This window comes from Rhineura floridana, chromosome 16 (genome assembly GCF_030035675.1).
Source record: "Rhineura floridana isolate rRhiFlo1 chromosome 16, rRhiFlo1.hap2, whole genome shotgun sequence".
In the NCBI taxonomy this organism is placed as follows: Eukaryota; Metazoa; Chordata; class Lepidosauria; order Squamata; family Rhineuridae; genus Rhineura; species Rhineura floridana.
Genome location: NC_084495.1, coordinates 38,086,638 through 38,114,541, shown reverse-complemented (window position 1 = coordinate 38,114,541; position 27,904 = coordinate 38,086,638). Strand labels below are relative to the sequence as shown.

At 51.5% G+C, this 27,904-nt stretch overlaps 2 protein-coding genes and 1 non-coding gene across 11 annotated transcripts; 1 reads left to right on the top strand and 2 right to left on the bottom strand.

The window, feature by feature from the left end:
- The first annotated feature begins 1,454 nt into the window (after positions 1 to 1,454).
- Positions 1,455 to 13,588, top strand: LOC133371117 (ras-related GTP-binding protein A). 9 transcript variants are annotated; one of them, XM_061598118.1, is made up of 11 exons: positions 3,269 to 3,490; positions 3,961 to 4,066; positions 5,315 to 5,348; positions 5,572 to 5,671; positions 8,007 to 8,073; positions 8,416 to 8,638; positions 9,237 to 9,332; positions 11,382 to 11,504; positions 12,121 to 12,212; positions 12,821 to 12,936; positions 13,064 to 13,588. In XM_061598118.1, exons 3-11 carry the CDS (start codon positions 5,322 to 5,324, stop codon positions 13,159 to 13,161), a joined length of 942 nt encoding a protein of 313 aa, XP_061454102.1. In that variant the 5' UTR covers positions 3,269 to 3,490; positions 3,961 to 4,066; positions 5,315 to 5,321; the 3' UTR covers positions 13,162 to 13,588. The 9 variants fall into 9 exon arrangements, with proteins under 9 accessions (XP_061454106.1, XP_061454105.1, XP_061454107.1 ...); XM_061598117.1 differs by having other exon boundaries at positions 3,961 to 4,093; XM_061598122.1 differs by lacking the exons at positions 3,269 to 3,490; positions 3,961 to 4,066 and adding an exon at positions 1,455 to 1,520.
- TRNAE-UUC (transfer RNA glutamic acid (anticodon UUC)) lies at positions 1,605 to 1,676 on the bottom strand. The gene has a single exon. It is a non-coding gene; the product is annotated as a tRNA-Glu (tRNA).
- LOC133371116 (uncharacterized) lies at positions 10,144 to 27,653 on the bottom strand. The gene is made up of 7 exons (XM_061598113.1): positions 27,383 to 27,653; positions 25,681 to 25,849; positions 19,043 to 19,186; positions 18,168 to 18,392; positions 17,386 to 17,625; positions 16,527 to 16,652; positions 10,144 to 15,717 (listed from the first exon to the last, which is right to left on the bottom strand). The coding sequence occupies exons 1-7, from the start codon at positions 27,526 to 27,528 to the stop codon at positions 15,433 to 15,435; spliced, it is 1,335 nt and encodes a 444-aa protein (XP_061454097.1). The 5' UTR covers positions 27,529 to 27,653; the 3' UTR covers positions 10,144 to 15,432.
- Positions 27,654 to 27,904: the final 251 nt, after the last annotated feature.

Below are 27,904 nucleotides of genomic sequence, written 5' to 3'. Positions count from 1 at the left end.
TCCCTGCCACAAGACCTGGGCATGGCCACTGGGCTGGGATGACTTTGTATAAGGGGATTAGGCACATCCGTGGCGGGAGGAGGAGGAGGGGTCTGTCGACGGCGCTGAGCCGAGGCGGCGGAAACAGCGAAGGAGGGCAACCGGCTCCCTCCCAGACAAACTGCCCCCCCCGTTGTTGGGGGTCTGCTGGAGCTGAAAGAAGGGCCTCTTCGCCCGCTCCGTTCCCCAGAAAGGCACTTTTTGGCCTCCCCGGTTTTTTCCTTAGCGTCCCCGCACGCTGTTAGTCCTGAGGAAACCTTCAGGTCCAGAGGGAGAGGGCAGTGGGTGCCACGGTGGCTGCCGGTTGCAGCGGGGTGCGAGTGGGAAGCAGCGGAGGAGGCCTGTTGCTGTCCTGCCCCGCCTATAGAATCACACATCTGGAAGGGTACCCTGGAGGTCATGGAGGTCATCTAGCCCAACCACCTGCTCAGTGCACGGGAACCTGCAAAGTGCCCCCCCACTTTAAGCCTCTGCTTTAAAGCCGGCTCTTGCTGAGGCCTCGGCGGAGGCATCTGGGTGGCCGCTGTGGGGCAACAGAGCAAGGGGTGGATTCAGGGACCTTTGGCCTGAGCCAGGCGGCCGGGCTCTTCCTCCATCCCTCTCTGTAGGCAAAGGTGAGGTTCCTGACGCCCTTGCAAAACGTCAGCCTTGCGCAATCCCTGTGCCTCAGGGGCTGCGGACGGAAGAAAAAGCTGAAGAAAGAGAAAGGTCTCCAAGTGGGTGGTTGGGAGGGCGGGGCCCTTGCCCGACACATTGGAAAGCCGCTGCCAGTCAGTGTGGGCAGTACTGAGCTCCATAGAGCAATGGCCTGGCTCAGTGCCAGGCCGATCCCTGTGCTCCTGAAGGGAAGAGGCCGCGGCATCTTCTCGGGGCTTTTTCGTCGGGGGTGGGAAGCCAGATGAAGGTAGAGGAAGCAGAGAGGGGGCACCAGAATTCGCCGTGGGCTCCCTTGGGAGGAAGTGCGGGGTAGAAATTGAATAATAAATAAATAAATGTCCACTCCTGGAGGATCACCCAACGCAGCTTGTCAGGAGATTCCAGACAGGCAAAAGAGGGTCTTTCTTCACACACTATGTAATTAATTTATGGAACCCGCTGGTCCAAAATGAATTACGTTTACTGGCTGTCCTCTGCTAAAGTTCAAAGAAGTAGCCCCCCCGAATTGTATTAAGGCATAGTAAGTGTGCAGCCGAGGCTGCAAGTCCTCCAGCCAATTACGCGGGAGTCACTCCCGCTGGCCTCAACAGGGCTTACTTATGAGGAGGCGCTGTTAATGCGGAGTGAGGACTTGTCCTCCTTCGCGTCGTCCAAAGGTGCTTTGCTATCTAGCCAGGCACACGCGAAGGAAGGGAGGAGCGAATCGGTGCAGGAGCACCTCCTGGCGGTCAGAGATGTCGGCCGCGGCTGCCTGCGTCGGTCTTTGGGACGTCAGATGGATTCTTTTGAGTAGTTGAAAAGCCTGCTTTAAAAAGACAACACCTGTAATTATTTTTTTAGGAGGGGGGGAACGCTTTGCAACAGGTAGTATGGGGAAAATAAGGGAGAGGGGGGGAAAAAACACCAACTTCCCATACCGGGAGTCGAACCCGGGCCGCCTGGGTGAAAACCAGGAATCCTAACCGCTAGACCATATGGGAGGCCGCGAGCGAATATTTCTTTTTGGTTCTTTTCTCATACGTAATTCTTCTGCAACATGCTTGGAGCAATTCGATGGGTGCCTTCCCACCCTTTAGGAGCCCAGCCGCTCGGTGGAAATAACTTCTCCCTCACTGACGCTGAACGGCCAGCGTCGCCAAGGAGGGCGACGGCATTAGACCAAGAGGCAAACAAACAAAGAGAGGACCCCAGCCTGAAAGATAAAATGTAAAATGAAACCCCCATGTTCAGGGGCAGTGTACCGCTGAATGTCAGTTGCTGGAGGGGCAACCAATGGGGCAGCTTCCAGGGCCTCGTGGCTGGCTCCCGCTGGAGACAGAATACTGGACCGGGGAAATGGTTTGGGTCTGGTCTACCAGGGCTCTTCTCACGACCTTAAGGGCTAGGTGCGCCTCGAGCCACCAGCTTCCGTGGGTCCAGTCCGGGGCGCGCTCAGTTCGCCAGAGGACTGGGCTACCGCTCAGCTGAAACAGGAGAGGAAGGGGGGACCCAGGCCGCGACTCGGTGGGCGCTGGCTGGGGAGGAGGTCCCATCGCACTGAGCCGGGCTTACTCCCAAGTCAGCCTGCGGAGGAACCTGCGGCGCTTTGCAAATGCAAAAAGATGTCCGGTGACCCGTCTGAAACCGGAGCGCGTGTCAGGAGCAGGACCCCCTCCCCCGTACGGGTCCACCAGCATCCGCCCTCCCCTGCAGGCCGGGGGGGGCAGCTTTTTGTCGGCCCTGCGCCACTGCTCTTCTGCACGAAATGTACCGGGCAACAGTGGTGCAAACTGGGGTGGCGTTCAACCCCTGGAATAATTAACGACCGCCCCCTCCCGCCGCTCTTGCGCATCGCTTCGCTTCCTTCCAAGGTATTGCTGTCCCTCGGCCCGGGAGTCCTGCTGCGATGGCACCCGTGGCGAGCCAGCCAGACCTGGCGGCAGCCTTTCTTGCACGTGGGAATGCTTGTCCGGCTGGCTGGCTGGCTTTCTGCCAGGGGCAGGGGCAGGATTTACTTATTTTCTAAGTTGTCAACTCTGAGAAAAGGAGGGAGGAGGGAATCCCCTCCTTTTCGCCCCCTTCCGCTTCCCAAAGACGGTTAGGCTGCGATCCTACGCGCCCTTGTCTGGGAGTAAAGCCCCACTGACCCCAGCAGTGAGCTTAAACGTTTGCGGGATTGCACAGCTGCATATTTACTAGTAAGTCAGTGTCACTGAGCAGAAGAGGATGGGGCTTACAGGGAAGTGCGCATAGGATCGCAGGCATATGAGTGCTTATCCAGAAAAAGCCCCCCTAGGCTCAAGGCGCCGTGTATGTGAGAGGTGCCTTCAAATCGATTTCGACGTATGGCGACCCTATGAATAGCGACCTCCAATAACATCTGTTATAAACCCTCCTGTTCGGATCTTGTAAGTGCAGGTCTATGGCTTCCTTTATAGAATCAATCCGTTACTCACAGGTAATTTTGCAACCTTGGCGTGCAACCTGCCCTTAAGAGACATGGCCTCCTCGGCTTCGCTCATGATGGGTTGCCGCAGCGTGCTGCTCTAGGCGGTCGGGTCTCTATGACCGAGGCGGCCACCAGTCACCTGACGGCAGGGAAGGGGACAGGGAGAGAGTGTAGGAGCAGCTGTTCACGTGACTGTCCCGAGGTACCGCTGTGGGCTGGGCCGTCCCGCGCTGGGTGAGCGGCTCACGCGAGGCCGAGGCTTCGAGGCCTAGCAGCGGAGTACGTCGGGGAGGGAGCGGGAATCGCGTTCTGTGCCGTCGCCGGTTCTCTGGCTGTCCCCGCCGCCGGCCCAGTTCAGAGCCAGAGGTGAGGGAAGGAGGCAGCCTGCCTGCCTGGGGGAAGAGGAGGCAGGCGGGGGGCTCTGGGTGCGCCCCCAAAGGAGCCCCGCGCCGAAATCATCCCCGCTGGCTCTTCTTGTGGGGCCGTCCCCCAAGGAAGTGGCTCGAAGCCGGCCAGAAGGAGTGGGGGAGGGCAACGGTAAACTTGTGGAGGACTAAGGGGGAGAGAAAAGGTGCCGGGGCTCACTAGGCCTGCCTGGGATGGGAGACCCCTTCCCTCCTCTCCCCTGCTGCGTGGGAGGTGAAAGGCGCTCTGCACCAGCTCAAGGACACTCGCGTCCACTCAGGTTTTCTGCCCGTCAGGAAAGAGGTTCTGGGGCTGAGCCCCCCGGGAAGGCTCAGCTATAACTAGAGCGTGAGAGAGAGAGCGAGAGAGAGCGGGGGGTTGTGCCCCCGGCCCAATCTGTTTTCTCCCAGGCATGGTCTCATTTCCCACAGGTCAGGTGCCAGCCTGGGAAAGGTTGCTCCAAGTCCCACAGGTTGTGGAAGTCTGGCTGGGACAGCTCTTGGCCACTTTGCCCCAGAGGGAACGCAGACATAGAAGGTGCTTTGGTGTTGGGGTTCCCAGGTGGTGAGTTGCAGACTGTAGCATGTGCAGATGTCTCTTCAGGGGCTTATTGTTTTGTGTGTGTGCTCATGTAGCCAGTGAAACGGCATTCTTGCTGTTCATGGCATGTGGCTTCCTGGGGTATGTGTGGGTGAGTGTGAACGTTTTAAGGCCTGCTGCTAATAAACAGTTCTGGGGCTAAATCTCTGGGTTAGGAGTTGAATAGGAAAGTTGCCTTCATGTTGGCCCACTGGGCACCCTTGTGTCACACAACCTACCGGGCAATTGTGCCAAGAGTGACACCAGGACGCTAGCTGCCTGGTATGAATGGACAAGCAGAGGTGTAGTCATCCAGGATCTTGGGGGAGCGCCTTAGACCCCTTACTTTTTGGGGAGCAGGGTCCCTATGTCTCCAGCATCCTATGATCCAATCAGCATGAAAGGGGTGCGTGTTAGCCACTGAGAAAAGCCTTCCAACATGCTTCCTTGTCCTTTCCTTTGGATTGAAGCCAATCAGAGTGAAAGGAGGTGAGTCAGCCACTGTGAAGACTCTTCTCAGTAACTTACATTTTCCCCTTTCATGCTGATTGGTTCCTGGGGATGTCTGTTGTTGTGGGGGAAGGCATGCACGGAAAAGACTGAGGATGATGATGATGATGGAGAGCAAGTGAGCGAGTAAGGGGGCATGGCTGTCGTGAAGGGACCCTGCACTTCTGGATTTGCCACTATGCTACTGGTCACAAGGGGTAGAGGGAGCATGTTGAACTAGCTTCACTTAAAGGTTTCCCTTCGCCCCCACAAGAAGCAGCCATGGGCACGCACTTGGGTGGCTTTGAAAGAGGATTAGACAAATCCATAGAGGATAAGGCTATCCCATGGCTGCTAGCAGGGGCACTAGGCTTCCAAATACCAGCTGCTGGAAGCCACAAGAGAGGCGAGTCTGTTGCCTTTGCGTCCTGCTTGCGGGCTTTCCGTGGGCATCTGGTTGGCCACTTTGAGAACAGGATGTTGGACTAGATGAGCTGCTGGCTTCTGCTTTTGCTTGTTCTCGTATTTTGCCTAGGACAAAAGGAAAGGCCTCATGTGCTTTGCCTCAGGAGGGCTGTTCTCCACTGGCAGGGGAAGTGCTTCTTTGCTGCCAACATTCCCACAGCTGTAGGTGTAAGAGGCATGGAGCCTTGTGACTGAGGCACTATGAGCACGCAGCTGACAGCCTGCCTGTCGTCTCTTGCTTTATCTTTGCAGGTGTGGGATGCCGAACACAGCCATGAAGAAAAAGGTAAGAGCTGGACTTCCCTCTGCCTTGACTTTGGATAAAGTGGAATGATGTTTCCCTTGTGGGGGTTGAGTGACAGAGCAGTTTTCAGAGTTCATTCCTAGGCAAGCTCATTTTCCCTTCCCAGGGCAGTGGAAATTATTTTGTCTTCATCAGGGGGCTGTTGAGAAGCCATCCTTCTTGATAATCTTGGCCTCTTCTCTCCTCTACCCTCCCTCCACACCAGGTGCTTTTGATGGGGAAAAGTGGGTCTGGGAAGACCAGCATGAGATCCATTATTTTCGCAAACTACATTGCACGAGACACACGGCGCCTTGGAGCTACAAGTAAGAATCGCTGCTCACTGGGTCTTGGTCTTGGGCTCTGCTGGGTTTTGCTGCGGTTCCTAAGGTTGCCTGTTTCAAAGTGTGAGGCTATTTTGTTTTCCTCCCTTTGTGTGTAAATCGAAGTAACTCGCCAGAATGGTTTGTGAAGCCCAGGACCACAGCAGTCTGGATGGGGACAGTGAGGAAGGTCTGCCAAGAAGCGCTTCAGCAAATGGGATGGGGAGTCGTCACTGTAGCAGGAGTGGCTAACCCAGGGTCCTCCGGATGGCATTGGATTACAGCTCCCAGCTCCCCTGCCTGTTGCTCTTGCTGGCTGGGGATAATGGGAGTCCAACAACTTCTGGAGGAAACCAGGTTCCCCACACCTGCCTTGTAGGAAGCCAGAGCCACTCAGTGCTGCCTGGCTTCCTTGTGCTTACGTTGGATCCAGCTATGCTCCAACTTTCCCTCTTGATGCTCTAGTGGAGCCTCCCAGATAAGCCAAGGATGTCCTTCCATGTGTAGCCTTGGGGTCATGCAGAGAGAGGGCTTCGGAGATCATTCAGAGCATAGCTGCTGCTTCCTGGTAGGATGGAAACCTTTTCATCTTCTCCTGTTGCTTCCTTTCTGAAGTGGGGTTAACCCGACTAGCGGCAAACAGATTCAGGAAAATCTTAGAGAGCCTCTTGTTCCGTTGTCATCCCTCCAGCTGTTTTATGGGGTTCTGAAAGGGCTTCATGTTTGTTAGAAGGTGGGAACTGACAGGACTTCTTGCACCCTGAAAAAGGCTTTGGGAACGGTGGCATTCTGGATGGGCAGGGATGGGACTTACTTCTCTTGCAAATGGGCTCATGTTTGCCTGTGCCTAGCAACAAAGTAAGCATCGATTCTGCACTTCTATTCATAGAATCATGAAATGACAGTGCTGTAAGAGGCCTTGGAAATCATCTAGCCCAGGAATGCCTAACCTGTGGTTCTCCACATGTTGATGCACCACGTCTCCCAGTTAACATGGCCGTGGTTGGGGATGATGGGAATTGTAGTCCAGTCTCCTCTAGAGGGATGTAGGTTAGCCACTTCTGATCTGGCCCAACTTCCTGCTCAGTGCAGGATCTGCACTGCAAGATGCAACAACAGCATCCCTCACAGATGGGCTGACCAGCCTCTGCTTAAATATTTAGCCAAAATCTGCTTTCCTGCAACTTCCACCCATGGTTCCTTTTCCTACCACCTGGAGCAAGAGTGAACAAAGTCTGCTCCATCTTTTACATGGCAGCCCCTCAGATATTTGGAGGCAGTTTTCATGCTTTCTCTTAAAGCAGGGGTGGAGAAAGGGCCATTTTGATAGGTGGGTGGGACACACACCTGTCAATCACCTGACATCACTCTAATGTCAGGTGACCCACCTTCAAAACTGCTTGCAGTAAGTGCAAATCAGCTGTTCAGCACTTACAGCAAGACTTGCTTTGGAAGGTAAATGGATATTTTTTGGGGGGGGCGGAGGACATGACTCAAGCTGTGCCTGGAGAGGAAAAAGCTTGGAATCACCAGCTTGCATTCAAGTTGGTGATTTAAAGCAGGGGTGGGGGAACCTTTTCCAGCCTGAGGTACATATTCTTTTCTGGGTAATTTTTTTTGGGGGGCAGAGACAAAAATGGGTGGAGCAATGAACATTTTTTTGGTAACCTTTGTACAGTAGGTTAGTTGCTGCACATGCTCACCCACTCTTCTATATCCTTCATGCAAGAGGCAATGTCAGAGTTTGAGGATGTGCCCCAGCCAGGCAAAAACACTCAAAGAGCATGCAAAGCAAGGCCAGGGGGGGCTGTGGCTGCAGAGAGTCCCGAGGGGCAGATAAAGAAGCTTGGAGGGCCAGATTCAGCTCCTGGGCCTGAGGTGTCCCAACCCTGTTTTAAAGGAAGAATTCATAGAATCACAGAACTGTAGAGTTGGAAGGTGCCTGTGAGGCCATCGAGTCCAACCCTTTGCTCAGTGCAGGGATCCAAATTAAAGCATAAGAATTGATCCCTGCTTGTTTGTTCGTTTCGTTTTAGCTGCAGCTGGACATTTCCTGAGCCTGATGTCTTATATGATGTCAGGCATGGGCAAGGTGGTGTGGTTTGCCCCAAGCCACCTGGACCCACAGGCTGGAAGTTCCCCACTCCTCCTTTTAGGCCTCCTCTTCTCCAGACTAAGCACCCCCCCAAGGCTTGCCAAGCTGTGTGTGTACATGTGCAAGTACATTTGTGCTGTTCTGTGGCTTTCTAAAAGCTGCTTCTGGTGGTACTGCTGCTACTGCTTGTGTCATGCGTTGGCAGTGCAGTGACCAGCATCCTCGGGTCTTCTTGTTTTCCAGTTGATGTGGAGCACTCGCATGTTCGATTCCTGGGCAACTTGGTGTTAAACTTATGGGACTGTGGCGGGTAGGTACTTCTTTAATTCTTGCCTTTCGATGTTTGAGAGGGTGGCCATTGTGAGTGGGCATCTAAAATGGACATAATAGGTGCAGGGAGCACTTGAGTTGGGTTTTGAACAGAAGTGAGCTTGAAGCCTTCCAAAAATGCACCCCGGCCTTGCTTTGAGAGCCTTGGAAACTGCAGCTCTGAGACCAACAGCTGTATGAAGCGTAGGAGAAGGAGCACCTTGCCTGGAAGTCTGGAGGAAAGAGCCCAGGGGTGGGGATGTCTGGAAAAACAGAGGCTTCTTGCAGCTGTACTGGTGGCTCAAACAGTTTTCCCCCCCTTGGCTTCTCTTCCCTTTCGCAGACAGGACACCTTCATGGAGAACTACTTCACCAGCCAGCGCGATAACATTTTCCGCAATGTGGAGGTCCTGATCTATGTCTTCGATGTGGAGAGCAGAGAGCTGGAGAAGGACATGCACTACTACCAGTCGTGCCTGGAGGCCATTCTTCAAAACTCGTCCGATGCCAAAATCTTCTGCCTCGTGCACAAGATGGACTTGGTGCAGGAGGACCAGCGCGATCTGGTGAGGAGCTGTTCATACCGAAAAAGTTGCTACGGCTGCATCTCTTCCTCCTCTCTCTGGAGTGACTCCAGATATTTTTTTACTTGCAAGGGTAACCTCTGGAACTGTAGCTGCTTTGGGATAGCTTCAGGTCACCCTCTTTCCCGTGTCTGTGGACTCACACAGCCCTGAAGGTGCAGGGTGTCAGCTTGCTGTTGTCACATTTGCCAAAGGCAGCCACAGCATCTGGGCTCCTCTCTTGTGCAAAACTCCCTCCCTCCTCCTTCCTTGCCAAAAGTTCTGTGTTCTCTGCAAACAGCTGTTTGTATGAATGGAATTCCTCAGTTGTAGAAATGGAGAGAAGGCGATCCAGTCTCTTGCTGACCTTCTGACAGGCGGTTCCTTTCTTCCTTCCCCATGCAGGACTTTTGTTGACCTGCAGCCCCCTCTGCTTGCCCACCCAGCAGGGAGCATTGCCTCCTAGCATGTGTATTTGCCCTCCTCTTACCCCTCCCAGCCTCCCAGGCAGTGTATTGGTTTTCAAGAAGGTTCCGAAGCACCTGCACATCAGCAGGGTTTGTCCTTACCTGGAGGTGGTGTTGAATTTTTCCTCCACTAGATTTTCAAAGAGAGGGAAGAGGATTTGAAGCGTCTGTCCCGCCCGTTGGAGTGTGCCTGCTTCAGAACGTCAATCTGGGATGAAACGCTCTACAAGGTTTGTCCTGCTGTGTCTGCCCTCCATGTACGCCCTGCAGAGCTAGTATAGTGTGGGTGGTTAGTGTTGGACAGGCCAGGAAGACCCAAGTTCGAATCCTCCCCCTTCACCCTCAAAGCCTAAGGGATGCCCTTGGTCCTGTTGTCGCCTAGCCTGCCACTCAGGGCTGCTGTGAGGATAAGATAGAGAGAGAGAGAGAGAGTGTGTGTGTGTGTGTGTGTGTGTGTGTGAGAGAGAGAGAGAGAGAGAGAGTGGAGGGTGTCATGTCTGCCAGCCTGAGCTCTTTGGAGGAAGGGTGACCTAAAAATCTAATTCTTCATTATAATAATGTGGCAGTGATGTGAGCCGCCACTTGGACAGTGCTCAGGTGCCCCTCCCTCCCTTAATCCCTCAATATTATCTTGGGGGGAAAAGTGTGCCCTGGGTTAGTGTAACATTGTAACCTGTGCAGCCTTTTGGCCATGAGGTCAGGCCTCATGGTGTGCTTTCTCTCCCGTTGAATTGGCATCCCTTCTCCTGGTGGTCCTTGGATTTGCTCTGACTGCATGGCTGCAGGCTCTCGGCCTAGTGCCATAGAGCCACCTCCCACAGCATTAATGCAGCCTCTAAAGGCTCCCATCTGTGGCTGCCCAGGGCGGCCTGTGTTTTGCCTGGGGATGGCAGCACCTGGGCATTCCATGCCTAGTGGGCGTGTGGCTGTTTTGCTAAGTTGCTAAAGAGATACACCAGAAGGGCTTTCGTAACTTCAGGGGAGAAGATCAGGCTTGTATGTGAGGAAGTGTGGATGGTTTTTAATAGGATTATTTCTCATTACAGGTAACAACAGGCTCTCTCTCTCTCTCTCTCTCTCTCTCTCTCTCTCTCTGTGTGTGTGTGTGTGTGTGTGTGTGTGAGTGAGAGAGAGAGAGAGACTGCAGATTATAACATTGGATGTGCAGTTCAGCTTCTGGAGAATCCTTCTGTTTTAATTTTTAAAAGAGCAAGTTCTATCCCTTATGATTACAAAAGCAGGCTTGAAAGTGCGTGGGCATCACATCTTGAAATCTCAGGCACCCCTTAAGTAGGATTCCTAGTGGCTGGAGGTTCTCCACAGTTCCTTGGGTCTCTGCATGGCTAGCAAACCCAGAATATATGATAACAGAAAGGAAGGTGGAAAACCCTAACCCTTGTTCAAGTCTTGGGATTTGAGTTTATGGCTAGAGTATGCGCACCGCTTGTTAAAACTTGCAGGAAAACTGTAAGAAAAACTTGGTCTGCACGTAAGTTGGGCCAGGAAAGGGATACGTTTGCTAGGATGCTGGTGCGATATTCTTCCTATTGAGGCTTTCAAGGAAAGTTTGAGGGGCTGCTGGGGATGTTTTGAGTAGCTTAATTACTGTGAGGCCACACAGAGCGCTTTACAAAACACAAAAAATACTTGGTTCCCCTTTCTTAAACTGAAAAGAGGCACCAAGATCCCAGGAGCTGTTCTCAAGTGTAGGTATGGTGGTGCCCTACCTTCTGATAGGTTTGTGTGTGGATCATGTAGTCCACCCCACACAATGGGATGAATTTGACGGGTCCCTTGCCTTTCCCCCTAAGTCAACGCAACCATAGACGGGTCTCCAAAGGTGCCATGAAACATTGTCTTCTCCACGCCTGTTCTCTGGCTCCACAACAGAAGTTTGGACTGCACCTGCGAGAACTATGGCTCCTCTGACCTGTTTGCCCAACCAGAGCTTTAACACACGTTGCCTTTTCAGGGGGTGAGATTTTGGGGGAGGAGAGGCTGAGTCACTGAATGTGGAGTCGAACCTCTGCAGCTTCTGCTTTAAATGGATCTCTCTGCTCCATGTTCTGCCCCGCTAGTAATTTCCTCAAACTCCAGTGGACTTGAAAAAAAGAGCTGCTTTGGCTGGAGCAAGTCTGCCCCCCCCCTCTAAACTTCAGACTTGTCCCATGGGCTATCTGCTGCTTAGCAGCCACCCTTGGGGCTGTGGCTGACTCTTGCGCCACTTCTGCCATGTGCCCATGGAGTTGGTGGCTAATCTGTGCTTTCTCTTTGGGCAGGCGTGGTCCAGTATAGTCTACCAGCTGATTCCCAACGTCCAGCAGTTGGAGATGAACCTCAGGAACTTTGCTCAGATCATTGAAGCCGACGAAGTTCTTCTGTTTGAAAGAGCGACTTTCCTGGTGAGAGCGAGCGAGCACTCATGTCTCTCTCTCTTCTGGGTTTAATTGGCCCACAGCAGAGAGCCAGCCCAGAGCACGTGATCTCATTCTTCCATGCAAGAAAACCAAAGTGTTTGCTCTGGGGTTCCCATTTTCCAAACAGGAGTTTGTTCAAGGAAGGGATGGCCAATGACAAGATAGCGACTCTGTTCTCCCAGAATCAAGCCTGGTGCTTTAGCCACCATTTGGTCTTGCTTTTCCATGGGGCACCCACAAGGTCTTTGCCCCACCTTGATGCAAAGCTGCATGGGGGAGGATACCCAGATTTCTGGGGGGCAGAGCTTTCTTTCCCATAGACTTGGTGGGATGAACATAAAGCTCCTCCCCCCTCCCAGGAAAACTGGTGGTGTTTCCCGTTCTGCAGTCCAAGAGTGATGTTCTCAGATCCTTTCTGTTTTTTGGATAGTATGTGGAAAGTGCTCTCCTGACACCCTAAGACGTCTGGAGGGTCCTGAGTCTTTCTCTCTCTGCATCTCCCTCTATTGGCTGAGTCTCTGCCATGCAGGTGGAGTGCTTGTTTCTGTTATGTTTTTCTGATGGAACTAATGGTGTCCATCTTTTTCCTTGGACATGACAGGTAATTTCCCACTATCAATGTAAAGAACAGCGTGATATCCACAGATTTGAGAAAATCAGCAACATTATTAAACAATTCAAGCTTAGCTGCAGGTGAGAGCATGTTACTTGTGACTGCTGTTTGGAAAACTCTGCCTTGGGCCAGAAGAAGGTGCCTTGGCAGTGACTCCATGGGTGGCTCTGGGATTGTTTTCCACAATGAGCTTCCTTCCTTGCTGAGTTTACCTTTTCAGTCATTTTCTGACTTTGGAAAGTGGCCTCCTAAACAGGCCAAAATGATCCTCTGGCACTGGGGGGTGATTCTCTTGCAGTTTCCTGTACAGTAAGATTTATGGGGGGAGGGAGAGTTGACCTTCAAAGAGGATTTGGGTGGTTCTTGCAGTTCCAGAGCATGATTGAAATCCCTTCCAGAGCCAAATCCAGTCTGCTACTTGCAGAGATGCTGCTTTTATTCAGAGCCCACTCTGACTGCTCACCAGGCAGAAATCGCCTTTTTAAGGGTTGACTCCCAAAGATGGATGACAGTACATGCTCTGGTCTGCTAGTGGCAAGGTTCTCATTGAAACAGCTCTTGTGTGAACTGGCCCGAATCCACACACCCCACAGTGGTGCATCCGTGTAACTCATAAGATTTCTCTAAACTGTAGAGAGCACCTGTGGATTGCAGGCTGACCGGTGTTCTTCCTTCCTGCCCCCCCCAGTAAACTTGCTGCATCTTTCCAGAGCATGGAGGTCAGGAACTCCAATTTTGCAGCCTTCATTGATATCTTTACGTCAAACACTTACGTGATGGTCGTCATGTCGGATCCTTCCATACGTAAGTTTAAAAGTGCTGTTCTGGGGCCCTCCCAGCTGCCTTTTTAACAGAGCCTGTTCTGCTTCTGTGCACACCCCCCCCCCCAAGGACACTGCTGTGGTTCATCTCGCATCGTCTTCTCTTTCAGCTTCTGCGGCGACATTGATCAACATACGCAACGCCAGAAAGCATTTTGAGAAGCTGGAGAGGGTGGACGGGCCAAAGCACAGCCTGCTCATGCGCTGAGCATCTCCCAGGCGCGTACGGATGAACTGCTCTTTTCCTAGGAGACTCTCTAACATTGTGGGTGTCTATTTTGTGGGCTTTGAAATGGGTGTGCAGCTTTCCACCACAATCTTGTTCTTTTCTCTTAACGTCGGATGCTGGTCCGCCAGGCGATGTGAGGGAGGCACTGTGGACCTTCTGGAACTGCTGCTGGGAGCATTGGGGAAGGTCTCCTGCGGAGGCATTTGGGGGGGAGGGATTTGCTCCTGGCCTGATAGTTACTTGCAGCCAACCCTTTCCCACCGCCTTGCCATGTTCCAACTGATGTTAAACTACAAAGATGGAGTATTTACTATTTTATCAACAGGTTGCTAGAGTACATTTATAAAACTTCTCCTTGTCTTCAATCATGACAATAAATTTTGTTACCAGGGACTGAGATTCCAGAGCTCTGGGATGTTGTGTGTGTTAATGTATATATGTGCATTTTCTTCTTCATGAGGATTCCTCTTGTTTTGTCCATTACAGGCCATGAATGGTATAAGTTCCTCATTACCACTGAGGACAGCAGGCACAATTATTCTGAGCCTTGCACACCCACCCGTTGTTTAAGGCTGGTTCTCACGGGATCCCTGGGTCTGCTCTGAACTGCTGTTGTGTGATGTGGGGGGCACTTCAGCAGAATATTCCAGAAAACGTGCAAACATCCCAGGGTAACTAGCCAGAAAGGAGGTTCTCGTCATGAGGTGCACTGCTCCACACACTGCCATCCTCTCCTAGGACTGGATTTTCCTAGAGATTGTACCTCTCTAGTTTTACTACAGCTTCGGAGTTCATTCCATTCAGAAAAACAGAACACAGCTGACTGTATCCACAAGTCATTTAGAATGCGGTCAGTTTAAATATCACCCAAGTAATACTGCATTCTGTCCAGCAGAGTGCATTGTGCTGCTGAGGTCGGGTGCATGTGACCCTAGATGGCTGATGTCTAGCAGCCCTATGTGCAAGTGGGAAATAAAGTTACTTTTCAGAAAAGTAAGCTATACTTATCTTATTTTGGGCAAGTTACTTCCATGGATCTTGTTTAAAGATAATAAAATGGTTCCGGTTTTCATAATCTTCATCTCTTGCTGGAGCCTGGCCAAGTGAGTGAATTGTACCAAGTACAGAGTATTCAGAGCTTCACCCCATTGCTCTCTTCCCCATGGGCCTCCCGCCCTACTTCACTTACAAACTCTCTCTCTAGGCTTGCCACAGTAAATCAAATGCTAACAATTTCTGGCTGGTTTTTTTGCCCTGAATCCACTATAGATCCCAATAAGCCATACTGGGAAATTCCCAAGAATTTCTGCTGCTTCCTGCCGGTAAGCCTCTCCTTTCCCATGGATGCTCATCAATTTTCACAGGGTTACTGGCTTCACTGGGTACTCCACTGCTATGCTGATTGGTTGTGATGATTTAAAGTAGGAGGGAGCTTATTTCTTCACCAGAGGCTTTCCCGTGAGCTGAAAATCCTTAGGCCAGCCTTGTGCCTTCCAGATATTTTGGAGTACAAGTCCCATCTGCCTTAATTCAAGCAGCCCACCCCAACTCTTTTTCTGAGTCGCCTCAGAGCTGTGATCCGTCAACACATCCTGTAGCCACCCTTGTTACGGTTCACCTTGAAGCACTCTGTTGTTTTGGTACGGACCTGAATAAATGCTTCCTGCTCTCTCTGAAGATTTTAACAAATGAGCATCCCTTAGAAGAACAGCCTGCTGGATTGGGCCAGTGGCCCCTCTAGGCAGGCATCCTTCCTCACTGTGGTGCCCCTTGTGGTGCCCCTCGGGAAGCCCAGAAGCCGGACCCGAGTGCAAGAGCACTCCTGCTTCCTGCTGTTTCCAGCAACTGGTGCCTAGTGGAGGGATCATGGCCAGCAGCTGCTACTCGCCTTATCCATGCATTTGTCTAATCCTCTTTTAGAGCCTTCTCTGACTCACTGCTGCCCTTATATCTACCCAGGATGCCAACCAGGCACTGCGACCAGCTGGATCAGGCCAGTGTGATCGTCCCACTAAAAGGGCAGGCCTGGCTGGGTGGCCCTGCCTGCCATTTTAATGGAGGAGGCCTGTGCCAACGCTGGAAGGCAAGCCGAGGGGAGTCTGGCCAGCAAGGATTTGCCAGCCTGCTTTGCCCTTGGGCTGGGACCCCTCCTGGTGGGCCTGCCATAAGCAAGAGGGGAGCGGGTGGCAAAGGCAGAGGTGGCACTCCCTGTGGCATGCTCCAGTTGCTTTTTATACCGACCCGAGGAGGTTAGCCCTTAGCAGTCCCTGAAGAAGTAGGGGGCCGAGGGCCTGGCTTTGGGGGCCTGGGGGTGCTTATGGCACTTCTCCGGCCATGGGTCCCACCGTGGCAGCTGCAGCCACAGCACCCACGCCAGGGGGATGGGGAAGTGGGTGCCACAGGCTTCTCGCCCCCACTGCAGCGATGCTCTGGGATGGCGGGTTTCTCCTTGGTGTCGGGTTTCCTCTTCAGGAGGCGCTGCAGTATCTGCTTGTCAGATCGCTCTCTCCAGAAGTCGTCTTCAAAGATCTTCAGCTGCGCAAAGTGGAGGGGGAGGTAGAAGGAAAACCAGGCCATGAGGCTTGGGAACGGAAGTGCCTATGAAGGAAGTGCTAGCAGGAGTGATTTATCAGAGCAGGGAAAGGGGGTGATCCATAAAGGGCTGGAGGAGGAAAGCAGCGCTCCAGGGGTGCTGCTGCTGCTGGTCTCCCTCTCTGCCATTGGCTAAGGTGGATCACTGGCCAGGCTGCTGCCCTGTAGTCAGTGTTACACTGTCCCTGACACAGGAGATTGTGTGTGTCCAGGATTCTTGGGCCCTGGCCTTGACTCTCCATATCATTCTTGGGAGAGATGAGGCACTTAGCGCTTCCCAGCTGGAGGTTGAAGAGACTCCGCATTTAATGGATTGACAGTACTGTATAGGAGCCCTCTGGAGACTGCGCATATCCTAATACATGGCAGCAGGTCTCATAGATCACTGTGGCGGGACTCCCATCCAGATGTGCAAGGACTGCAGTTCCAGGGTGGGGGAAAACAGAGATTCCCCCTCTCCAGCCCTTGACCCTGTCTTCATCTCCCTCTTCCCTGACTTTCCTGCACTCTGTCCTTTTCCATGACTCTTCCCTCTGGAAGGGTCCTGAGTCTGGAGAGATGGGCTACCCATGCTACACCCTGCGAGGCGTCAAGTCAGTCCTGTCAGGGAGCCTCAGCCCATCACTCCTGCAGCTGCCCAGCCTTGGCCCAGATTCTGGAGGGTTTTCTTCCCAGTAGGAGACTCCCTCGTGCAATGGCAGCTCCTGCAGCTGCAGCTCCTGCTGACAGGCGAAAGGAAGAGGTGAGCTTACCTGCTCCTCCAGCAAGGCCATCTGCTGCCTCATCTCCTCCTCTTTATTCTGCAGCTTGGCATTCTCTGCTTTGATTCGCTGCCGATCCTGTTGCTCTGTCATGTATTCAGCCTTGTAGATTTCTGTCTGCAATAAAGCACAGCACAGAGCCTTCCTGTCATCATCATCTGCAAGGGTCTGGATATGTGATGTTCCTGAGGGTGAACACACAGAGCCCTGAGAACTCTACCCTGGCATGCAGCTCATCTTGCTAGGGCTGAAGCTCAGGGTCTTGTTCTGGAGGTCCTGGCTGGACACTGTGCAAGCAGGAAGGTAGACTAGATGGATCTTTTATTACGGTTTTTTAAAAATATGGGTCTCCCGTTCTGATGCCACAAGGTTTTATGGTGTCCTCTCTCCCATTTTTTCCATTTTGTAATTTAAAAATAATTAAAAGAAAGTTAATTATTGATTGCTCCTGCAGATCCCACACTGTGATGCCAAAAGGATTTTTGGCCTCTCCAAAAAAATTTTTTTAATTAAAAACATTTAAAAATGTAAATTACTTTTTTTAAAAAAAATCACTAACTGCTCCCATAGGTCCCACACTATAGTACTGTGGTGCCAAAAGAGTTTGCGTGGCCCTCCAAGACCCCCCGTCCATTTGTTCATTTTTTAACTATAGACTTTCTGGGTTCCCCCCCTTGTGCCCCACCCCACCCCCACCCCCGTCACTCCTCCTTGCCGACTCTTCACGCCACACAAGACAGGGCCCCGGGGGACAATTTCTCCAGTTCCTGCTGCTGCTGCTGCTGCTGCAGCCGCAATCCAAGTGTTTCCTTGGTGAGCTCTTGACATTCTCTCTTTGAGGTCGCCTTACCTGATACTTCAGGGCCACCAGCTGCTCCTTGAGATCAGCAACCTTCTTCTCAGCATCTGAGGTGCTGCCTCGGCTCTGCTGGGCAAAGCGCTGGTGATCCTTGTCTTCGGTGCTGCTGCCGCCACAGAGCCGTGGAGATGCTTCCTCGTGGGGACGGTTTGTTACGCTCCCCTTCCTGGGAAGTGCATGCAGGGGGGCTGTGAATTCCTCCCAGGGGAGGGGCGCAGATACTTTGGATTCCTAAGGAAGGGAACAGGAAGCCTTCAGGACATGCTTTAATGCAAACACAGGAACTCTGCTCAGAGGTCTCCTTCACCTCTGGGCACATTCCAGTCAGTCTGTAATTATGTTTGTTTATCTGTGATGGGGTGTGGTGTGGTGTGGTGGGGAGGGGAGTTCTAGCTCCTCAAGGCTCAGCTCGCCCATCTCAAGAATCTGGATACGGCTCTGTGAGACTGGAGCAGCAGGGCTGCACTCCTTCCTTTCCTGGATCTCCCAGGACCCTGCACCTGGACAGCCATCTGTCGGGAATGCTTTGGATTCCTGCATTGCACAGGGGGTTGGACTTGATGGCCTTATAGGCCCCTTCCAACTCTACTATTCTATGATTCTATGATCTCTCACCAGTGACAGCCACAGAGATGTATCGGGAGTAGAAGCCACCGGTGGGGATCCGTTGGCAGCCCAAGGGCCACATTGCCTTCTGGGCAACCTTCCAGGGGCCATGTGCCAGGGGTGGGCAGGGCCGGAGGCAACAGCGGGTGGTGGAATGAATCGGTCACCTTTGGAGGGGTGCACAAGTTGGCCACCACTGGTCCTGGCGCCAGCCTTCTCTCCCCTCCCCACAGGTCAGCGGAGGCATCGGAGGCTCTCTTGGGACTCGCTGAGCGCGGGCGCATCTCCCGGCTGTGCATCGTTTGGCCGTCCAGGCGCCACAGGTACTCCTGCCAGGCCTGGCTCCATTTCATCTCCTGGAAGAGGATGTGCTGATAATACTCCCGCTTTCTCTGCAGCGGAGAGAAGAAGAGGAATGAAGGGGGATGGCAGAGGCACTCAGCAGCTCCGACGGCGAAAGGCCAGGCTGGATGATTCAGTCCAGAGCCCCCCAGCCAATGCCCCTTATGTCCAGGGAGACCAGGATACTAAGCCCCTCTGCCCCCCCATGAGGCTTGCTCCACTTCCCCCTCCAGTCCTTTGTATCTCAGAAGCCAGCCAGACCCCCCACCGCCTGTCCTGTTCGGCCTGATCCAGCCTAAGGCCACATCCACACCACACGCTGAAAGCAGTGTGGTCCCAGTTTTAAACTGTCCAGGCTTCCCCTAAAGAATCCTGGGAACTGTCATTTCCGAAGGGGGCTGAGAGCTGTTAGGAGGCCCCTGTTCCCCTCGCAGACCTGCAGTTCCCAGAGCTCCCTGGGAAGAGGGAGGGATGGGCAAACCCCTCTGGGAATTGTGGCTCTGTGCGGGCAAGAGGGGCCTCTGCTAACAACTCTCTGCACCCGTCAACAAGCTGCAGTACCCAGGATTTGTTTTGGGGAAAGCCAGGAACTGTTTAGGGTGGGATGATCCTGCTTTAAATGTCTGCTGCAGACAGGGCCTCCCGTGCTTGGCGCAGGGCGTGGGTCGGCCCCTGCCTGGCCTCTGCCCCATATGCCCACCTGCTCATGCTCCAACTTTGCAGAGAGCTTCTGGACTTGCATCTTGAGGGCGGCCACCTCCTCTTGCAGGCTGCCCACGTTGTGCTGCATCTCCAGTTGGGTGGCCTGGTAAATGGCTCCCCACTCCTGGTTGAGCTTCATCAGCTGCAAGAGGCGGAGAGGGAGGGAGCTGCTGCATTTGTGTTTTTCGGGGGAGAGAAAAAGAAGCAACCTGCCCTCCCTTTTGGAGGCAGAGGGCCTGGCAAGGCGCCCTGCTGCTGCTGCTGCTGCCGCCACCTCAACCCCTGTTGTTGACCCCAGACAGGTCCTGTTTTCTGGTACAGGCTCCTAGAGAACCACTGCCCCTGTTTTGCCAATTTGGGGAGGGAATGAGAGGAGGACTGCCTCTTTAACATGGGTGTTGGTATGCAATCACAGATCATTCACATGGGAAGAGAATCCTAATGTGCTTTCTCATATATACAGATGTTTGCTTTGGAAATGTTATGAACACCTGTCCATCTGAGATTAAAAAAACACACACCAACAAATCATTAAGCTAACGCTTCTTAAAAATCAGCATTGCAATAATGCAAAGTAAGCTGATTCTAAGGGTAGACACACACTCCCTGTTCTGCCCGCTCCAGTGCGTCTCCACCTCTCTTCTGAAAATGGGGCCACATGATGCAAGCCAAACCCCGCCCCTTTTTACTGTAGAAACTGGTAGGAACATCTCGAGTGTGTGGTTTTTTAAAATTTGCTTCAAACAGATTTTGCAACTGATTGGTAGATCAACCTGTTGCCCCTCCAGGGGTAGGCCTGCTAAGAAGGGCAGCTTCAGCCTTCCTGAAACACAACCACAAGCTCTGTTTCCCTAGGTTAAAGAAAGGTCAGGCTGTTCTAGGTGGGAAAACAACAAACACAAAAGACTTGCCTGGAAGGTGCAGCCCCTTGCTGAGATTAAAAGCAGCCAAAAGCTTATACAGCCCCGCCCCTCGCTCAGGAAGGAAGGAAGCCTGAGAGAATACTAAAGAGTTAAGCCCCAGCTGATAGCCATCAGCCTCAAGTAACACATCATTGGCTGGCAGCAGTAGCTGGGAGGAACCAGCCACACATATAAAGTCAGAGCACCCTAGCGAGGGAGCCTGCTCCACGAGCTAGAGGGAGCCCCAGCTGACGAAGCGTCAAGGTGAGTTAAGGCGAGTTAAGCAGCAGAGCGAGTTCGGCAGCAGGCCGAGGAGGCCAGGGCCCCCTACTCTGCCCATCTGTTCCCTGACCTCAACTAAACCGCAGTCTCCAACCCATTGACATAATAAACCTTAAACAAAACTATGCAGGTAAGAATATGTGGGGGCTTTCCAGTGTTTTGCACCGCCTGCAGCATGTACGACTATCTGCCTGTTGGACAGAAGTCGTGGGTGTGCTCTCGGTGCAATGAGCTCCTGGCTCTCCGGGATCAACTTCATTTCCTTGAGGCCAAGGTGGCGGACCTGGAAAAGCTGAGAGAGGCAGAGAGGTGTGTGGAGGAGGCCTTCAGGGACGTTATAGCTGTGTCCCACTCCGACGATGATAGCTCTCCTGCTATCATGGAGAACGATGGTCTCGGGGAAGGAGAGCATCCAGCTGAGGAAGAGGGAAACGATCCCTTAGAAGGGACCCATTCCTTGGGGGATGAGCAGCTATCCTCTCGTGCCGAGGATATATCTCCAGGGGGTGGAGGGATCCTTGTAGTGGGTGATTCGATCATTAGGAACATAGACAGTGGGGTGTGTGATGGGCATGTAGACCGCAAGGTGTTTTGCCTGCCTGGTGCGAAGGTTGCGGATATCGCCCGTCGTTTAGATAGTTTGGTAGACAGTGCTGGGAAGGAGTCAGTGGTTGTGGTGCACGTTGGCACCAACGACATGGGGAAATGCAGCCGTGAGGTCCTGGAAGCAAAATTTAGGTTGCTAGGTAGGATGCTGAAAGCCAGGACCTCCAAGGTGGCTTTCTCTGAAATGCTACCAGTTCCACGCGCAGGACCAGCCAGACAGGCCCAGCTTCGCAGTCTCAATGCGTGGATGAGACGATGGTGTCGGGTGGAAGGGTTCGGATTTGTTAGGCACTGGGGAACATTTTGGGACAAGCCGGGCCTGTACAAAAGGGACGGGCTCCACTTGAACCAGAATGGAACCAGACTGCTGGCACTTAAAATTAAAAAGGTAGCAGAGCAGCTTTTAAACTGACTGAGGGGGGAAACCCGACAGGAGCTGAGAAAGGTCCGGTTCGGAATAAACCTCCCCCCTGGGATAAAAACGAAAGAAATGATGAAGTTTTAAAAGGGGTAGGCCTAGAAGTAGGCATTGTGAGAGCAGGGGCACAGGATATAAATTCAGAAGAGCAAGATTACCACAGGCCTAACCACAAGTGCCAAAGACACTTGAAGAGAGACACTGCTTACAAGTGCCTGTACGCTAATGCTAGGAGCCTCTGAACCAAGATGGGAGAACTGGAGTGCTTGGTCTTAGAGAAGAGCATTGATATAGTGAGCATAACCGAGACCTGGTGGAATGGAGAAAACCAGTGGGATACGGTTATCCCTGGATATAAACTATATCAGAAGGACAGGGAAGGACGTATTGGTGGCGGAGTCGCTCTATACGTGAAAGAAGGCATTGAATCCAGCAAGCTCGAAACCCCAAAAGAGGCAGACTCCTCCACAGAATCGTTGTGGGTGGTGATACCGTGCCCCAGGAGGGACTTAATACTGGGAACGATCTATCGTCCCCCTGATCAAAATGCTCAGGGAGACCTTGAGATGAGATATGAAATTGAGGAAGCATCCAAACTAGGAAATGTGGTAGTAATGGGTGACTTCAACTACCCGGACATAGACTGGCTGCATATGTGTTCCAGTCATGACAAAGAAGCAAAGTTTCTAGATATTCTAAATGACTATTCCCTAGACCAGTTGGTCATGGAACCGACCAGAGGGACGGCAACCCTGGACTTAATCCTCAGTGGGGACCGGGGCCTGGTGCGAGATGTAAGTGTTGTTGAACCGATTGGGAGCAGTGACCACAGTGCTATTAAATTAAACATACATGTAACTGGCCAATTGCCAAGAGAATCCAACACGGTCACATTTGACTTCAAAAGAGGAAACTTCACAAAAATGAGGGGATTGGTAAAAAGAAAGCTGAAAAACAAAGTCCAGAGGGTCACATCACTCGAAAATGCTTGGAAGTTGTTTAAAAACACTATATTAGAAGCTCAACTGGAGTGCATACCGCAGATCAGAAAAGGTACCGCCAGGGCCAAGAAGATGCCAGCATGGTTAACGAGCAAAGTCAAGGAAGCTCTTAGAGGCAAAAAGTCTTCCTTCAGAAAATGGAAGTCTTGTCCGAATGAAAAAAATAAAAAAGAACACAAACTCTGGCAAAAGAAATGCAAGAAGACAATAAGGGATGCTAAAAAAGAATTTGAGGAGCACATTGCTAAGAACATAAAAACCAACAACAAAAAATTCTATAAATACATTCAAAGCAGGAGACCATCTAGGGAGACAATTGGACCCTTGGATGATAAGGGAGTCAAAGGTGTACTAAAGAACGATAAGGAGATTGCAGAGAAGCTAAATGAATTCTTTGCATCTGTCTTCACAGTGGAAGATATAGGGCAGATCCCTGAACCTGAACTAACATTTGCAGGAAGGGATTCTGAGGAACTAAGACAAATAGTGGTAACGAGAGAGGAAGTTCTAAGCTTAATGGACAATATAAAAACTGACAAATCACCGGGCCCGGATGGCATGCACCCGAGAGTTCTCAAAGAACTCAAAGGTGAAATTGCTGATCTGCTAACTAAAATATGTAACTTGTCCCTCGGGTCCTCCTCCGTGCCTGAGGACTGGAAAGTGGCAAATGTAACGCCAATCTTCAAAAAGGGATCCAGAGGGGATCCCGGAAATTACAGGCCAGTTAGCTTAACTTCTGTCCCTGGAAAACTGGTAGAAAGTATTATTAAAGCTAGATTAACTAAGCACATAGAAGAACAAGCCTTGCTGAAGCAGAGCCAGCATGGCTTCTGCAAGGGAAAGTCCTGTCTCAGTAACCTATTAGAATTCTTTGAGCATGTCAACAAGCATATAGATAGAGGTGATCCAGTGGACATAGTGTACTTAGACTTTCAAAAAGCGTTTGACAAGGTACCTCACCAAAGGCTTCTGAGGAAGCTTAGCAGTCATGGAATAAGAGGAGAGGTCCTCTTGTGGATAAGGAATTGGTTAAGAAGCAGAAAGCAGAGAGTAGGAATAAACAGACAGTTCTCCCAATGGAGGGCTGTAGAAAGTGGAGTCCCTCAAGGATCGGTATTGGGACCTGTACTTTTCAACTTGTTCATTAATGACCTAGAATTAGGAGTGAGCAGTGAAGTGGCCAAGTTTGCTGACGACACTAAATTGTTCAGGGTTGTTAAAACAAAAAGGGATTGCGAAGAGCTCCAAAAAGACCTCTCCAACCTGAGTGAATGGGCGGAAAAATGGCAAATGCAATTCAATATAAACAAGTGTAAAATTATGCATATTGGAGCAAAAAATCTGAATTTCACATATACGCTCATGGGGTCTGAACTGGCGGTGACCGACCAGGAGAGAGACCTCGGGGTTGTAGTGGACAGCACGATGAAAATGTCGACCCAGTGTGCGGCAGCTGTGAAAAAGGCAAATTCCATGCTAGCAATAATTAGGAAAGGTATTGAAAATAAAACAGCCGATATCATAATGCCGTTGTATAAATCTATGGTGCGGCCGCATTTGGAATACTGTGTATAGTTCTGGTCGCCTCATCTCAGAAAGGATATTATAGAGTTGGAAAAGGTTCAGAAGAGGGCAACCAGAATGATCAAGGGGATGGAGTGACTCCCTTACGAGGAAAGGTTGCAGCATTTGGGGCTTTTTAGTTTAGAGAAAAGGCGGGTCAGAGGAGACATGATAGAAGTGTATAAAATTATGCATGGCATTGAGAAAGTGGATAGAGAAAAGTTCTTCTCCCTCTCTCATAATACTAGAACTCGTGGACATTCCAAGAAGCTGAATGTTGGAAGATTCAGGACAGACAAAAGGAAGTACTTCTTTACTCAGCGCATAGTTAAACTATGGAATTTGCTCCCACCAGATGCAGTAATGGCCACCAGCTTGGATGGCTTTAAAAGAATAGACAAATTCATGGAGGACAGGGCTATCAATGGCTACTAGCCATGATGGCTGTGCTCTGCCACCCTAGTCAGAGGCAGCATGCTTCTGAAAACCAGTTGCCGGAAGCCTCAGGAGGGGAGAGTGTTCTTGCACTCGGGTCCTGCTTGCGGGCTTCCCCAAGGCACCTGGTTGGCCACTGTGAGAACAGGATGCTGGACTAGATGGGCCACTGGCCTGATCCAGCAGGCTCTTCTTATGTTCTTATGTTCAGGTGTGGCCAAGGAAATGCTTTGATCTGGTGACTAGTGTGTTTACAGCCTCAGAAAGCTTTTTTAAAAACTGCGGGGGGGGGAGAGGTTGACTGACCGACCAACCGATGGATCCTGCACAGAGCTGAAGCCCAGCAGTCCTTGTTGGGGAGAACATTCTCCAACTTGGGCACTACCTCTGAAAGGGCCCTGAAGAAGCTCACAGATAGCCTCAGATTCACTCTTAAAGCAGGGGTGGGGCACTTGGTACCCTCCAGGTGTTACTGGGCTCCCGAATCTCATCATCTCTGAGCGCTGGCCATGCTGGCTGGGGCTGATGGGAGGTGGAGTCCAACAACACCTGGGGGGCACCAGATTCCCCATGCTTGCTTTACCTGGAGTGGCTGAGGATTAAAACTGGGCTTTTTTTGCATTCTGGTCATCGTGGGGCTATTCCCCCCCTCCCCGCTTTAAAAAGATCCATAGGTGAAGTGAGTTCATGTATAGAACATCAGAAGAGCCTACTGACTGCTGGACCAGACCAGTAGCCCATCTAGTCCAGCCTCCTGTTCTCACAGTGGCCAGATGCCCATTATGGGAAGCCCACAAGCAGGAGATGAGCACAATAGTGGGAGGATACGAACCAAAAGGGACATAGTAGCCTACAGTGTCTGCCAAGCCCTTGTTTAGACTCCTGCATCAGGGCCTCTCCAGACATCCTTTTTATTGCACATTCATAATGATTTGTGCTCATGATGCTACTGTGTGTGTGTGTGTGTGTGTGGTGTGTGGGTGTCACACGCAGGCCCACTTTCAATACTGTCTGTGCTGGCAAAAGTTCTGAGGCAGTCACGCTGCTTCATCCCCAGTTAGCACATATCCTGTCACTTCCTGCTAGTCCCATAACATTTTATATTCTGGTTTATTTTTGACCCGCTTTTGTTGCAGACAGAAATAATGTGGTCGCATTGGTGAAAGCATCGCAGAACAAATGAAGGCAGAATAAATCCACCATGAATGCACTGCTTTTGGGTCAAGAACATGTTGCACAAGACTCCTGCCATAAAACACTGGTTGGGAGGGTCTGTAAGCCGGATCCAGCCGTTCTGGTCCTCAGCTCTTCCTCTGGACTGCGTCTTATCTAGGCCCACAGCTGCCAAGGCTCTCTAGGTTGGCTCCTATCAGTCTGCCCCCACCCGGGCACCCCAGAACCATTCCGCTGCCCCCAACATGGCCACCTCCTTGTTGATTTGCCGGAGATCTGTGTTCCTGCTGAGCAGGAGCAACTTCTCTTCATCAGCCGAGGTCACTGTCATGTTTTCCGAGATGTAAGTGGTGATTTCCTCCGAGTCGCACTTCTCTGGCCCAGCTGGTCCCACATGTGCTGGTGGTGGTGGAGACTCCTGCCTAACACAGAAAGGATGTGTGTCAGAGTGTACTTAAGGGGTGTGGGTGTGCATGCGCATGTGTGAGTGGTCATTGGGATGGCTTCCATTCCTAACAGTCAACACCCACCCAATAATCCCACTCGCTGTAGTTTTAGGGTGACAAAAAATCCCACAGAAGATTAATTGCATATCGAAAGAGTCAGTGTGAAGCCACTCTTAACTCTCACTGGAATCAAAGCAGGTAGGATGACATCATCCCCTCCCCCTGCGCCACCCCCTGGGATTTCCCAGCCTCCCTTTCCCAGAAGAGCTTTTGCACAACATGGTGTGCACAACATGGTGTGTAGGACAGGGCTATCAATGGCTACTAGCCATGATGGCTGTGCTCTGCCACCCTAGTCAGAGGCAGCATGCTTCTGAAAACCAGTTGCCGGAAGCCTCAGGAGGGGAGAGTGTTCTTGCACTCGGGTCCTGCTTGCGGGCTTCCCCAGGGCACCTGGTTGGCCACTGTGAGAACAGGATGCTGGACTAGATGGGCCACTGGCCTGATCCAGCAGGCTCTTCTTATGTTCTTATGTTCTTAAACTCATTCTGAAAGATGTTGCCTACTCTGAGCCTTTTCTGGGGAAACCGAAGGCCTTTTGGCCTACCTCCTCCGCCTCTTTCAACAATTGCATTTGCCTTTAATTAGCTAGTGAAAGCAACATCAATCACTCTGGGAAGGCAACTGGCCCAGGAGCCACGCAGTCAGTTTCCCTGGCTGAGCTGAGACCACCGATGGCTCTTAGCACCAAAGCTCAGGCAGCATCCACAGGCATCTTAAGAAACAGGGCTGCAGGTGCCATAATGGTGAACTGATGGACATGTGAGCGTGCAAAGCCTCCATCTTTTGCTGTATCCAGCCAATGATCAGTTTAGGAAATGGTGCAAGGAGATGAAGATGGCATCATCAAGTCTACACCGTGGCCCATTTCACACTTCTAGGATATTTCCTTAAGATACAGAGGGATAAAAGAATTCTACCTGATTTCCTTTGCTATCCTCTTCCCCCCAAGAGGCTTCTTCGGCTTAGAGGTCTGGGCTGGGTGCTGATTTGTTTCTGGGCCAAATTCAGTGCCTCAACAGCTTGGGACCAGCTTACTTGGAGCATCTCCCTACCCCATAAGTGCCCGCTCAACTTGGATCTGTGGAAATGGCACTTCTACAAGCAGCACATAATGTTCATTCTGCACTGCTTTGTAGTGGCGACCCCTACCATCTGGAACACCTGCCCATTAACATTGGGTAGGTACCTTTGCTGAATAGTTTTTGGCACCTGCGGAAACCTTTATTTAAACAGCCTACCCAGACATGTTATTTTAGCATGTACATTCATTTTAAAACTGCTGATTTTATATCTTGATAAACTTTATGTCAACTTGTTTTGGACATTTGATTTTATTGGTATTTTAATGAATGTTTTCATATTGTTTTATGTAAAGTGCTTAGAGGTTTTTGTTGATTAAGGGGTAAATAGATATTGTTAAATAAATAAATAAATCCTATGACCCACCTGGGAAAAGTCAGTGCAATGTCCAGCTCGTCAGGTGTCTGGTCTCCACGTTCCAGGGTGAGGTCCACAGGGTCCCACTGCTTCTCCACACCAGCCTGGAGGTCCAGGTTGCCATGCTGGAGTTTCAGGAGAGCAGCCGTCTCCATGGCAAGGGGTGAAAATGTTCTGGGGAGAGGAGCTCTGACAGAGGCAAGGCCCCTAGCACTTCTTGCAACTTGGGAGGCACAGCTCAGATGCTCAGGTTCAGACTCTCTCTCCCCCGCCCCTCGCATGGCCTGGCCTAACCAGGAAGTCTTGCTGCGGAGTTTCAGAGAGGAAAAGAGTCACCGTCAGCTGCCGGCTGGCTGGGGAGGAAGTTCTTCAGCTGCAGCCACAGTGATGGATGATTTCTCAACTTCAGGGCCAGATCCTATATTGGCTCGCTTCATGGCCTGACTCCCCAAGCAGAGATGGTCCCCCCCAGGGGATCATGCCAATCAGGGCAAAAAAAATGGAAATGGACTGCCTTCAAGTCAATTCCGA

Bases quoted from the DNA above. Each gene is read 5' to 3' on its own strand.
- LOC133371117 (XM_061598114.1), top strand. From the start codon at position 3,240: ATGACCGAGGCGGCCACCAGTCACCTGACGGCAGGGAAGGGGACAGGG. The intron at 5,672-8,006 runs GTAAGAATCGCT...CTTGTTTTCCAG, and splicing joins ACGGCGCCTTGGAGCTACAA to TTGATGTGGAGCACTCGCAT. The intron at 12,937-13,063 runs GTAAGTTTAAAA...CTTCTCTTTCAG, and splicing joins CATGTCGGATCCTTCCATAC to CTTCTGCGGCGACATTGATC.
- LOC133371116 (XM_061598113.1), bottom strand. From the start codon at position 27,528: ATGGAGACGGCTGCTCTCCTGAAACTCCAGCATGGCAACCTGGACCTC. The intron at 18,393-19,042 runs GTGGGCATATGG...TCTCCGCTGCAG, and splicing joins CAAAGTTGGAGCATGAGCAG to AGAAAGCGGGAGTATTATCA. The intron at 16,653-17,385 runs GTAAGGCGACCT...GCTTTATTGCAG, and splicing joins TGGTGGCCCTGAAGTATCAG to ACAGAAATCTACAAGGCTGA.